The sequence below is a fragment of the Trichosurus vulpecula genome, chromosome 1 (genome assembly GCF_011100635.1).
Source record: "Trichosurus vulpecula isolate mTriVul1 chromosome 1, mTriVul1.pri, whole genome shotgun sequence".
Taxonomy (NCBI): Eukaryota; Metazoa; Chordata; class Mammalia; order Diprotodontia; family Phalangeridae; genus Trichosurus; species Trichosurus vulpecula.
In genome coordinates, this window is record NC_050573.1 from 283,303,176 (window position 1) to 283,317,757 (window position 14,582).

A 14,582-nucleotide genomic window follows, 5' to 3' on the forward strand; every position below is an offset into this window, starting at 1 on the left:
CAACCAGAATGGACACAGTGGGGAAAAAAAAAGAGTGAATATTTTCTACAAAAGGCTGGTACTTCTGATGAAAGGACAGAATGAACAATAAAGAAAAATAGAGATGGGAGGTGAGTACAAGGGACAATGAAGCAGATACAACTGTAATCAGACACTCAAGCAACAGAAGAGAACAAGAACACAGAATGGCTTTGCACTTTGAGGGGGCAAACATCCTACACATAAGAATGTAAAACAAAGTTATGATCTGGCATATCGTGAAAAAAAATCATAACTGATAGCTGTATTTTATGTCATAAAACTTACCAATTGTTTTTCACTCAAAGCAGAGGGAGATGCTGGAGCAGTTTCTCCACTAGTGGGCCGCCAAGTCAGGAGCCTTCAAAATACCAGAAATATATATACCACGGGATGTGACACATCATATAGGTTTTGATATAGGCAAAAAAAGCCCTAAGGTTTTTCTTTTAAAAATGATAATCTATACTAGTCATGCTATTGCTAGGCATTTTTAAACAAATAGCTAACTGGTAATTATCCAAAACATGTGTTTCTAAAAACCAATTCAATATTATTTTATTTAAAATGTAACTCTGACATCAACTTTATACAATAAAATTTTTTTTCCCCAAATAGAAGGTAAATTTTTAAACTAATCCAAGTAATACTTTAACACTTCAAAGATCTGTAATTTATTCTGTATAATTACTCCCTCCACTAATGCAAACTATAATTTCTTTTCAACCTAGAATTTGGTCTTCCAACATGGTGGCCAAAAGAAAATGCAGTACCCTGCAAGCAACATGATAATGAGCCCCCCTGCATTTAGTTAGGCTCATCCTTAGATATCAGAAATAGAGTCTGTCACTGCTTAAAGTCTTTCCAGCTTGGTAGGATTTGCTATAGGGCTTTTTCTATCATAGACACAACCTTTGAAAACCCAGGGCCATCCCCTAGCCATGAAGAGGCATAATAGCAGGATTTTAGTAAAGGAATCAGAATAATAATGTAGAAAAATATTTTCCAAAGTAAGACTTACAAAGCTTAAAACATGACCATGTAGACAAGCCTAATGCCAAGTCATGTGAGGGAGGTCCCAGTATTTGGTAGAGTGGTGACAAAGGTCCCAGACTAAACTTGAACAATTTTAGAGTACCAAGTCAGAATTAACTAAATAAGGTCTGGTCTGAGTGGCGGTCTCTTAGAAATACTCTAAACACTCAAAACCAGATTATCACTTTGGAACATACTTGGTCATCCCTAAAGGACCGAACCTACGATATGTTGGGGCACCTGACCCAGAACAGGTCTTTTAAGAATCTGTAACAGAGAGCACAAGAAATCCTGTAACACATAACTCTTTCTTAAAGGGATAAGAAAACTTCTCTTCTCTGCCTCCCCGATGGGCTTCTAACACAGCCTTAGATTACACTGCCACAAAAAAACAGAGGGCACATTGGTGAAACACTCATCGTAAGGCTAGTCTACGTAGCTCTACAGCTCCAGAAACAAAACGATTTAAATAGATGATTTTACTTCCTTTGTCAAGGGTCTCCTGTTAGAGGGCCTATCAAAAAAAGAAAGTAAACCAAATCTTGTTTCTGCATAGACCCACATCTCACACTGTATTTCAAAAATAAGGTCAAAATGGGCATATGATTTAGACATAAGAGGGGTATCGTAAGCAAATTAGGGAAGCATGGAAAAATTCACCTGTCAGATCTATATCTAAGGGGAGACTTTATGACTAAACAAGAGATAGAGAGGATCACAGGAGGCAAAATAAATGATTTCAATTACATGAAATTAAGTTTTTGGCACAAACAAAACCAATGCAGCCAAAATTAGAAGGAAAGTAGGAAACTGGGGAAAATTTTTTTTATAATGTTTCTCTGACAAAAGTCTCACTTCTCAAACACATAGGGAACTGAGCCAAATTTATAAAAATAAGAGTCATTCCCCAATTGATAAATGGCCAAAGTATATAAACAGGCAGTTTTCAGAAGAAGAAATCAAAGCTATCAATGAAAAAATGCTCTAAATCACTCTAGATTAGAGAAAGGCAAATCAAAACAACTGTGAGGCACTACCTTACACCTATAGATTGACTAAGATGACAAAAAAAGAAAATGACATGCTGGAGGGGATGTAGAAAAACAGGAACATTAATGCACTGCTGGTGCTAAGTTAGTCTAACCATTCTGAAGAACAATTTGGAGCTACGCCCAACGGGCTAAAGAACTGTACATATCCTTTGACCCAGCAATATCACTACTATGTCTGTGTCCCAAAGATATCAAAGAAAAAGGTAAAGGACCTACATGAACAAAAATATTTATAGCAGCTCTTTTTGTGCTGGCAAAGAATTGGAAATTGAGGGGATGCCCATCAATTGGGGAATGGCTGAACACACTGTATTGTATGATTGTGATGAAGTACTATTGTGCTGTAAGAAAAGACAAAAGGGATGATTTCAGAAAAAATGTGGGAAGACTTATATGAGCTGATGCAAAGTGAAGTGAGCAGAACCAGGAAAACAATCTATATAGTAACAGCAATAACATAAGGAAAATTAACTGTGAAAGACTTAGCTACTTTAATTAATACAATGATCCAAGACAGTTCCAAAGGGCTCACAAAGAAAAATGCTATGTATATCCAGAGAGAGATAACTGATGGAACTCTGAGTGCAGACAGTTTTTCCACTTTATTTTTCTTGCTTTTTTTAAAAAACAAAACAAAACCACAGCTAATATAGAAATGTTTTGTATGACTTCACATGTATAATTGGTATAATGCTTGCCTTCTCAATGGGTGGGGAAGTGGCTGCAGGGAGAGAACCAGAAACTCAAAAATTTTAAAAATGAATGTTAAAGTAAAATTATTATGAAAGGTCTTTTTCCTGGGAAGATATCCAATTGCACATACTGGAGATGTTACTCCAGATACAATTTACTAGAAAACCGAAGCAGGGAAAGCCCCCTACCCAATACCTCTTATGTTTTCTAAAGTATATAAAAAAGCTTTAATTAAGCTTAATATCTCAGCTCTATGAAAAATAAAAGAAATAATTCATAAGCAATCATTCAGATCCATCATTTTTGGTAAAGCTGAACAACTTGAAATGGGCAAAATAAATTTAAAGTAACTAAATTACTATAGTAAAAAAAAGAGAAGTCGTATACATTACAACCTTTTATCAGGGTTGATTTTGTCAGGTAAGTTATTTTCAAATATATATGAAAGGTAATCCTCAATGTTATTCTAATTCTAGTATCTAATACCATGGCTAGTTTTTGTCATCTGACTTCCAAAGAATGATCAGCAAAAGATGAATCTGGTGCTAGATTCATCATAATGAACATGTGCAAACTGTGTAGCAGTACATGTGTAGAATATTTTTGGAGTAATTTCTGGCACTAATCTTACTATTACACTGAAAATAATGGACAGAAATCACAAAATTATACTGTATACGTGGAAAGGGCTTTAAGCAACATCTAATATAGTTTTACAGATGAGGAAACTGACCCTGGAAAAATTAAGTGACTTGCCCAGAGTCACAAAGCCAGTTAGTGGAGGAGTTACAACTAGAACTCATTTTATTATTCTTTCTATTATACTCAAGTGCCATAAAGAGGGATCAATTTTTACTATGCATACATTCTGCTTAATACTTTCAAAAATTGTTTCTTTTTGCAAAAGAACATGTGTTTATATAAAAAAATCATAACCATACAAGTCAAAGAAACTACTATCACTTTTTCTAGTATGTATTATCTAATATAATAAAACTTAAGACTTTTAAAAATTGCCTTAGAATGAAGATGTGGGAGGAACTTGCTGAGTAAAAAAACTTAATTTTTTAATATAATCACTAAAAGGAAATAACTTAAAATACTCCTCAAATCACTATATGAGAAATTGCTAGACAAATGGATGCTTTTAAAGGCCGTTGACTTTTGTCCAATACTTAATTGCCCCTTCTTAACCCATAAGTTTACAAAACGAATCTGAAATAACCATCAGTAACCAATAACAACAATTAATGGAAGCTGTTTTGTTTTATTTGAAGAGGGTGACAAAAGTTACAAACTGGTACTTCAGAAGATGGGGCTAATTAAGTTACCTGGAGTAGGATCACAGATTTAGAGCTGGAAGGGACCTTAGATGTCAGTCAGCTAGTCTAACCCCCTCATTTTACAGATGAGGGACCTGAGGTTCCCCAATAAAAATTAAATTGTTCGTCCAATATCACACAAGGACTAAGTGAGAGTCAGAATTCAAACTTAGGTCCTATGAAACAAATTCAACATTATTTCCACTACATCGAAACCTACTTCATAAAAACAAATTTTTTTTTGCTCAGGAGATTTTGTATGAGAATTCAATTCTCTTTTTACAAAGTGAAAGTTATCATAATGGCTCTGTGTCTAGTCCTTATCTGTGCATGGGTGTGTGTGAACTAAATGACCTCCAAGATCCTTACTGATGCTAAGATTCTATTTGCTTGGAACACTATCAAATGAAAAGCTCCTAATTCATTGAGCCCCTCCTTGGCTCTACAGAGAATGGCTCTAAAAAGCCATTCTAAATGTATCAGAGTTGTTAACTGTTATGTTATGTTATGTTATGTTATGTTATGTTATGTTATGTTATGTTATGTTATGTTATAAAAGAAAATTATGAAGGCCATGAAAAAATACTATTAAACTAATATTAAACTGTAGAAGTATGTTGTAAAATGCCAGTGCCTTTTAAAAATGTAACTAAGGGATAAATTCAGTGATGGAGACCCAGGGAAATATTATATAACATAAAAATCTGTGTGTTATTTTAAAAACAAAACAAACAAAAATAAAAGATGCTCCAGGTTGCAGTTTACGCATTAATGTATTAAAATAAAGATGAACTACAGATTCAGAAAATCTAGATATTAATTCTGTAACTAAAAATTCAGAAAGTGGCTTTGTCATTTGGCCACTGTGTATCTTAATCTTTCCCCATATAAGTACTAAACTGAGTTTGAGCACAAATTTCCAAGGTAAGATTTCTTACAGGAATTTTGGAATGATTATTTATAGAATACTATAGGACAGCAAAAATAAATTCATATTTATGCTGTATTTTGACACACATAATATTTATACAAGTTGCCACTCAGGAGAAGCATTTTATTATATGGGGTTCTAATACATAGGTATAGACATTCCTTAAAAAGAAATCACTAAATATAATAAAGATCAATGCTCAGCATTAAATATGCACAAATATATTTGAAACTGTACAAAGTCCTCTTACGCATGTGGGATTGTTGTTTTGAAGATATCCAGTGTGCAGCTGCAAGTTTTATCCCAAATTTCTAGGGTAAATTTCTCGCCATTCAGAATGACGACATTTTCTAAACAGTTTGTACCAGATCGTGCTAACTGTTCATTGTCTAGAAAAGAAAATAGTCATTTATTTATTTGAAATCACCATAGTAACATTTCTGCATTAATAAAGTCTGGTGCAAATCTACCTTGCTGCACACACCAGTACAGCTGTGCAAATATGTCATCCAAAAGGACATCACTTAGTACTTCTAAATATTGGGTGAATACGTCGCAGATTGCATAAAGTGCATGATTGCAAGTAGTTGTCATCCATTCAGCTTTCTGGCAGTAAAAAGAATAAAAAGACAAATGAATTTCATACCAATAGTATGAACTGCTAAAATTAAAAAAAAATTTAGACATTTTACTTTTCAAATATAACCTTATCAAAGAGTCCCACGCCCTGGCTTCACCTTTTATTACTAGCACTATTTATCTACTTTATAAATAAAAATGTTAAATATTCTGTGACCAAAACAGATTAAGGCATCTACTGTCTTTTTCACTGATGAGAATATCACTTTCATTCTGTGGATAAAATAGATTAATTCCTTTTCTGTCTTTTTCACTGATTATAAGAATATAACTTTATCATTCAGCAGCAATCTTAAACAGTGATTATGGTCCCAGAACACAAGAGGGTAAGTTAAAGGGAAGAAAAAGAAGCAGGGATGAAACAGAAATTTATCTAACTCATGTGAGAAGAAAAGATTCTGAATGAAATAAAACTGTCCTTTTTTTGTTAGGGTTATTTAGGATTACCGAGGAAAGAAAAATAGATTATACTACTAGCCAATGGGAAATAATTTCTGAACTTTGAGAAACGCTAGAAAAAAAGTGTTTTTATGTTTTACAAAATTGTACAATCACATAACTGAAAAGAGAAAGACGTAACTATCTCTCCAAAGTTCCCAACAAGCAGCTTACAAAATAATGTATTTAAAAGAAAACAGCTGTAAGAATTTGTTGGTGTTCTTTACTCATTCAAGATTAAGGAACCACCCGAAGCTAAACAGAAATTTTCCTTCTTTTACAGATACAGTGACAAACTTGAATGAAAAAAATAAAGGCAACTCAACACAACTCAACAATAGCTGTGTAATGAAAGTAAACCCAAGCAATTAATTCATATAGTTCTATCTCACAAATAACAGCCTGGTTTATGAAGATGTATTATCACACTATCTTGCCTGTAGGAATACTTCCTGAGGCTTATTATCACATAAAAGTGTTAATGCAACACATGGAAATGTGTCTGCACAAAAATGAAAAGCCACTTCTTAACTATAGTCCTAATGAAACTTCTCTCTTGTTCTCTTACCTCAGTCTGTTGTTCTGGCAGTTTCATGTTGTCAAAGATCCTGAAGACAATTCTAAATAAATCCTGCCACCAATGTTTTTCGTAAGTGTGGCCATATGTTTTCATTATTTCAAACATTACTGTCAAGCCTCTAAAAAGCAAAAAAATGGGAACTATTCAGCAAAACGGTATGTATCAGAGGCCCCTCAACTACTAAAATTGATCCCTCCAAAAGAACTGAAAATATGAAGTATAAAATTAGTTTTAATTAGGTACATATTCACATGTTTTATATAATAAATTAAAAATGCTAAGTAAACTATTTCTTGAAGACAAGTCATCTAGAAGAAATGCAAAAGCTTTGAAAGTACTTTTGTTTATATAAGTGAAGAAAACTTTAAAAGAGATCTTTCATGCCCTCAAGAAGCTTAAAATCTCTCACAAATAACTGTGATATAAAATGAAATATGCAATGATAGGAAAGAGCGAGCTAGTTTTTGAGTCAGAAGATCTGGGCTGAAATTCTCCCTCCTCTGCCTACTACATTCATGACGATGAATGAGGTAAATCACTTAACCTCTCAGAGCCTTGATTTCCTCATCTATAAAATACATGCATTGGACTCCTCGCCTCTCTCCCATATTACTTGCAAAGTCTTCCTAATAAGTCTCCCTGCCTCTAGCCCCTCCCCACCTCAGCCCTTCTTACACAAGTCTAGCAAAATGATTTTCCTTAGATGTAGATTTCACTGTGCTACTCCCTTTATCCCTAGGATAAAGTATAAACTCCTCTGTTTAGTTTTTAAAGTCGTATACAATCTGGCACCAACCTATCTTTCCAGCTTTGCGGAGAGTTACTAGCATCACATCTGCACTCCGGCCAATTGACTTTGTCTGGTTCCTCTATCTCTGGCCTCTGGGCAACTGTACTGGCTGTCTTCCAAAGCTGGAGTCTACTTCCTCATCTCAGATTTACAGAATCACTCTCTTTCTTCAAAAAGCAGCCACAAAATCTCAGAGTTGGAAGAAACCACAGAGACCATCTGGTCCAACCAAACCAGAATTAAAATCTATTTACAACATAGGCTTTTCTTAAGGCTTTGCTTGAAGACCTCCAGTGAGAGATAATCCTAACTTCCAATACAGCCCACTCTATTTTGTGATAGCTAAGATGTACCTTATATAGGGCTTAAATTTCCTTCTGCAACTTGCACACACTGTGCTTAGTTCTAACCTCTTGGGCCAAGCAGTACATGGGTCTACTGCCCCTTTTCCATCCGGCAGCTCTTTGGTGTTTACAAGGGGCTATCATACTCTCTACATCCTCAATTTCTTCAAATGATACTCATATGACATGATCTCAAGGTTGCCCTTCTCCGGATGTGGCCTGGTTTCCCTAAAATGCAGCGCTCAGAACTAAACACAAGACACTCCTAATGGGATCTGAAACGGGATTACCACCAGCCTGGTCCTATACATGATGACTTTCTTCCTGTGGCCTAAGACGACATGAACTTTTTCAGCTGCCATATCACAAAATATAGTTCCAACTAAATCTGCAGTCTACCAGTTTATCTTTTAGATAAACAACTATACTGTTTAATTACACAGCTCTCATCTTGTACTTAAATAGCTAGAAAGCAGTTTATCTGAAAAAGATATGAGAGTGTTGGTAGACTAGAAGCTCAATAGGAGTGATACAGTAACCACAAAAAAAAAAAAAAGCTAATGAAAATTCAGGTTTCATTAAGGGACACATTTGATCCAGAACTAGAGATGCAATAATCTTATTGGTCATGGTGGTCACCAATGACAAGTTGTAAAAAAGCAGTACAAAGATATTCATATAACATTATGGGGAAAACATTAAGCATTTTAGGCGGAGGATTTATGGGAAGATATGAGCAAATGGTTAAATGAAAGAGAGGAGAAATGGACTGTAATCTGCATATTTGTAGGCAATGTCCATGAGATCACAGATGCAGACCATTTCCAATCTTGCCATTGATCCCTGCCCCTTTTGACCAAGCAACCTGGTCCAAAGGCCAAAACCATGGCCTAGATGATTCTCTTCTCATCTTTCCTGCCAACTATGGCCCTTGCAGGATTCTGGAGGAATCCACACTGCCGGGAGGAGAAAAGTAAATTTAAGTTGCCCTAGAGCAAAACAGCCTTTGTTGATGATTAAGGGGGAATTAATTAATCAGTCTTAGTCACCTATAACCAGCAGAAACTCAGACCTCTTCCCCCTTTACTCCATTCCAACCTTGCTCTTGCTTAAGGAATTGTAATCAAATCATCTCTGAAGCAGAATACAAGAATATGGAAAATATATGAAGGGGTCAGGTTTTAATTAGGATTAAATGCAAAACAAAGTACTAAAGTACTTTGTATCAAGATTTGTATCAAGTATCAAGATTTTGGCAACAATTAATTAACGACCCCTAGGCCATTCTCATTCCTTTCTTAAGGAGTTCAATATCCAGCTCACATTCTTTCCATCCCAACCCGTCATTATATGACAATTTAACTTTCTTGTTCATTTTCGTTCACACACCCTTACTTCTCAGAATCTACATTTTCCCTCTGTCTCAGCCACACATAGGGATACTACTGCCCTGGATCTCATCATGAGCACTCACAAATGCTCTACGTCAATGATGCATAGCTGAAGTTTCTCTATCTGACCAGAAGCTAATTTTCCCCCTCCACTTTCGGTGTCTTACCCTTCCTAACTGCATTTTCTGTTCTTAGCACAACCTCTTTTTACTCTTCTTGTTGTTAAGTGGTTTTTTTTTTTAGTTGTGTCCAACTTCTCCAACCCATTTGGGGTTTCTTGGCAAAGATACTGGAGTGGTTTGCTATTTCCTTCTCCAGTTCATAACGCAGATGAGGAAACTGAGGGAAACAGAGGTGAGTGACTTGCCCAGAGTCACACAGCTAGGAAGTGTCTGAGGCTGGATCGGAACACATGAGTCTTCCTGACTCCAGGCCAAGCTCTCTGTCCTCTTCACCACATAGTTGCCCTTCTTTACTTCTTTTCTCACGACATCACTCTAGCTCAGGCCTTAGTTTCTTATCTGCAAAATCTTGACACTATAGTTAACCAGTTCAACTTTACCCTGGAAACCCTTAATTCCCATCACTTGTATATACCCTTCAAAGACCCACATGTGGATTACTTCCACCATTTGCCTCATCTGGTTCATTTCTTTGCTGCTGAGTACTTCTAGAATAAGACATACATCCACACTTGACAGGATCCACTATAAATCTGTTATCTAATTTTAAATGGATCCTCATTGTTGCTTGCCAGTTCTTTTTTCTCCTCCTTATGTCACTATAGCATTACCTAGAGTAAGTTCGAACTCCCCCTCTCTCCTCTGGCCACCTACACCATCCTCTCCATCCTCTCCAGCTACTGTCCTATCTCTCTTATCCCTTTCAAAGCCAAACTCCTAGAAGAAAATTGCCAACATTGGCTTTACTTTCTTACTTCCTATTCTCTACTCAACACTTTAACACCTGTTACTTTTCAGAGTTCTCCTCCTTTTTGATCTGTCTGTATCGTCTGTTAACTGTTCCCTTATTTTTGATACTGTTTCCTCCTACAGTCCTTGGGTTCTATGTCATGTTTTCTGACTCGCCTTTTCAGTCTTCTATCCCAGTCTCCTTCCCTGGTTTCCTCTGTGCAGGCAGATCTCTGGGCTCTGTCCTGGGCCCTCTCCTTTTTCTACACTCTTTTTGCATTCTCATCAGTTTTCATGGGCTCAATTATCTCTATGAAGTTGATTTCCAAATCTACACATCATTCCTCTGCTCCAGAAGCTTCCTAATGACTCCAGGATCAGTGAAAACTCCTCTATTTTGCCATTTAAAGTCCTTCGGAACTGGCTCCAACCTTTTTTTTTCTCTCCCAAATAGATTACATGTTATTCCGTCATGCACTCTACATTCCACTCAAATGAGCCAACTTTCTCTTCTGGGTAAGTGGCATTCCATTTTTGGGTGTCCATGCCTTTGCCCAGGCTGCCCTCTCCTGATGCTTGGAATGCTCTTCCTTCTCATCCTTTGTCTTTGAGAACCTCTAGTGTTTTATAAGGTTCATCTCTAGTACTACCTCCTATAAAAGGCTTTTTTAATAATTCCCTTTGTTGTTAGTACACCTTGTCTCCCCCCCCCAACTCTAGCCCTATAACTAACTTGTATTTGTATTTCTTTTTTGTGCTTCTTTATCTGTACCATTATCACTATCTCCAGAAGAATATAAGCTACTTGAGGGTAGGGACTGTTTTCTTTTTTGTTTTTGTATTCTCCGTGCCCTGCAGAGTATCTGGCACTAAGGAGGTACTAAATGAATGTTTGTTGAATTGAAGTGAACTGAATTCTTGTCCTGCCACTACCTGCACACAACCTTGGCCAAATCAATCTTGTTGAACCTCGATTTTCTTTTCTGTAAAATGATGGGGTTAGAACTCTAAGTTCCCTTTCTGATGCCATGGGACTATAATAATAAAAAAAATAGCTTCTGTCACTGCTTCGGCAGATACTCAACCAAATGATTTTCCCTCTGTGCTTTCCTTCTCTTGTTCCTGGATTTCTCAAAAGTCTACCTTTTTAATATAAAACACTATTTGTTTACCTCACCTCTTCCACATTCCTATCTCTTTCATTCTTTGCCAGTTTTCCCAGCCTTTTTGATTAGATTTGCAAGGCTCCAGGAAAATACGGTTTTATGAACTCTTATTAGAGGCAACCCTCCTTCTGGCCCATAACTTCTTTATTTAAGCTGTGGCCCAGAAGTATAAATTGCAATCTTAGCCACCATCTTTTTAAAAAGCTGATTACTTGCCAGATATGCTTTTCTTTTCTGAAGTCCCTACTTTTTATTGCCAGTAGTAATGAAAACACTACTTTGATCCTAACGATTTCAATTCCTTGCCTACCGTTTCATAATCAAAACTTTCTAGGATTCTTCTGAAAGTATAATTTGTGCTCTCATAAATTGCTAGAAGTGAGTACCAAGTCATCATGTTTGGCAAGTCTTAGAAGATTCTCTGTTACTTCCTGAATACTTTTCTTAGGAAGAGAGCAGGCCTCTCCAGGGCTGTCTCTTCAGCGGGGAGTCACTAACCACCACTCACCTTTTCCTCTCATTCTTATTGTGGATCCACAACATCATTTCTTGGAGGATAAGTTGTTTCTTCCTCCTAAGAGAGTCCAGCTCTTTCCTCTTTAGGAAGAGTCTCATATCTGTCACTTAGTTCCAAGTATTTGGTGGTCTTCTTCCCTTTCTTTTGTGTCACATTCTTCTACTTTTCCAATCTCCTGACAAAGCAATATATCCCCCTGCTTCTTAAAATCTTTTTTTATCCTTTGTTTTCAAACTGAAGCCCTTCCCTCCTTCTTCCTAATGACCTGGAAATTGGGGCAACACTCAAACTCCTTTACCTGTCTCTTCAAAGGAGACCAGGTTGCACCTTGTCCAGAGAGGTAACTATTTGGCCAGACCAAAAAACAAACATAGCTCACTCTAGAAATGTTATTACACAATTCGTCCTACTCTCCATATTTTCTGAAACAAAATCCTTAACCTTTTGTTGTTCTTACTGGAAGCTCCTTTGCCTAATTCTCTCTCATCTGGCGTCACTCCCTTCATGGCCACATACAATTTCCTTCTGCTCCTCTTTCTGGAGTTTTCTGCTTTCCATTAATACTTATAAGAACACACTAATCACCAGAAATGATCCTTTGATCTGCTATAATATTTATTATTTCTATTATTTGTATTTATTATTTTTCAGGATAACTACATTGTATTGTTAGCTATTTTTCATACGCCTATGCCTTATTTTCCCAACTACGAGTTCCTTTTGTTTTTGTAGCCTCTGTCCCTAATGCATGCCACATTGCCTTGTGTACAGTAGATCATGCATATATACATATGTGTATAATTCCTTGACTAATATGACTAACGTGGGCATATATTCATAAATTATCAGAATTCCAGAGTCAAAAGGAACCTTAGAAATAATTTAATCCAAAGCCATTATTTTACAGGAGGACCCTGAGATGTAGAGTTAACAACTAATTACTTACAGACTTTTAAGAAAAATATATTTAATTTAGTAATTACACAAATTACATTCAGTTATTAACAAGATTTCTGAAATCACGAAGACAAAAATAACATGAATGGAGAAAAGAATAAACCAAACCCCACATTTCATACTTACACAAATATTATTATTACCCTTGTTCTTAGACAAATGTAATGTATCAGAGCCATTCTCAGATAGCCACATTGATCATTTTGAATTTCATTTTATTTGCCAGTTCACTGATGGAGCTTTCTGGCATACAAATAGGGAATGAAGGAAACAATAAAGGAGAATGGCAAAAGAAATGTGTACGGTTTATTGTTTTATGAGTGTTAATCTTATCTTCATAGTTATACTATATGCTCCTGAGTGCAGGAGCTGTGTCTTGTGCCTCTCTTATATATTATATTTCCTGTGTTTTTTACAGTGCCAGGTTTAAAATACAGCACTTAATACTTACTAATTCAATGATATTAGGGTACTTAATTCTGATGCCTTGATTTAATAGCCAAAGAAAATTTTTTCAAAATTTTTTTTCTCAAAATTTTGAAATTTTTTCAACATTCAAAATTGCTATTCACTCTCCTTCTAAGGAGAAACTGATGATTTTCAGCTAAAAACAACAGACGCCTACTTTTATTTTTAAAATTAAAAGCAGAATTAATTTAATCATTGCTTTCAATGCCTATACAGAAACCTATGCAGGAAATTAACTATGAAACAAACAAATTAAAATAAAAATAAGTAACTTGAGGCAGGTTATAATTAATTTTACCAGCTGGTAATTTATTCTCATTTTTTTTCTTTCATTCAATTTAAAATGGAATTGTACTTCTAGCATACCCAACAAATTTGGGTTATGTTTTTACCTAATATACTAGGGAACATGTAGAAAACATTAACTTGATTATAGTAATTCAAAATAAATCCTTCTAAATTTTAATTACAAATACTGATTGTTACCTGGTTCTTACATCTAATTTGCATCTATTGATGATACATGATAACTCAAAGAGAATTGGGAACCATCCTCTCACCCACACCCTGTCTTCAGGAGCCACATTCATGTCATCACTTGTGTATTCCTTGAAAGCCTTTAAGGAAAAAACAAAACAAAACATATGAAAGTCAAAGGAAAGTATTTTGATGCTCCTAAGTTAATGTTTCCTGTTTCTGAAAAAGCATTTGTAAAATACTTTACAAATCAATATGTTATGCAAAAGCAACATTTGTTTAAAAAAAAAGTTGGGAGAATAAAGACATCTGGTGGAAGAGAAAGAGCTCTGCATGAAGAAATAGGGGAGTTTCAGGTCTGTCAACAGAGCTATGTGTGACTCCAAACAAATCTGTGTCTCATTTTACACGTTTAAAAATAAGGATCACTACCATTTTATTAACTTAGTAGGGTGATTATGATATTTGAATTGTGTAATAAACATTAAAGTTCTTTGAAAATTATAAAGTATTACTGAAATTCAAGGTATATTTTATTAAGCTGTACAATCTTACCATGAAAACACATATCACTTCTATACATCTAGATGAATACCCCTTAAACTACCCCAAAATGTTCCAAAATAAAACAAAAGACCAGTTCTCAAGCCCAAATGTATTCAATTCACACAAATCTGAAAAAAAAAAATTGGATTGTGGTAGAACCTTTACCTCAATTCTGTAAGGAAAAAAAAGGATTAAAGGAGTATGTTGCTAATCATAATCTACTCTGTGTATCAGATATGATAATCAGTGTCATTATTTATGGTGCTTTTGATTCAAAACAAACTAAATGCTATTGCTTAATTCCAAA

The 14,582-nt window shown here is 35.5% G+C and overlaps 1 protein-coding gene across 1 annotated transcript in view; it reads right to left on the reverse strand.

The window, feature by feature from the left end:
* Positions 1–14,582, reverse strand: part of ARFGEF1 (ADP ribosylation factor guanine nucleotide exchange factor 1) — a 168,887-nt gene that overhangs the window by 29,284 nt on the left and 125,021 nt on the right. The window contains exons 29-33 of the mRNA XM_036753413.1: positions 13,739–13,869; positions 6,697–6,826; positions 5,522–5,657; positions 5,302–5,440; positions 307–379 (exon numbers count right to left, since the gene is read on the reverse strand). Coding sequence (XP_036609308.1) covers positions 307–379; positions 5,302–5,440; positions 5,522–5,657; positions 6,697–6,826; positions 13,739–13,869 — 609 coding nt within the window. The remainder of the gene's footprint in view (positions 1–306; positions 380–5,301; positions 5,441–5,521; positions 5,658–6,696; positions 6,827–13,738; positions 13,870–14,582) is intronic.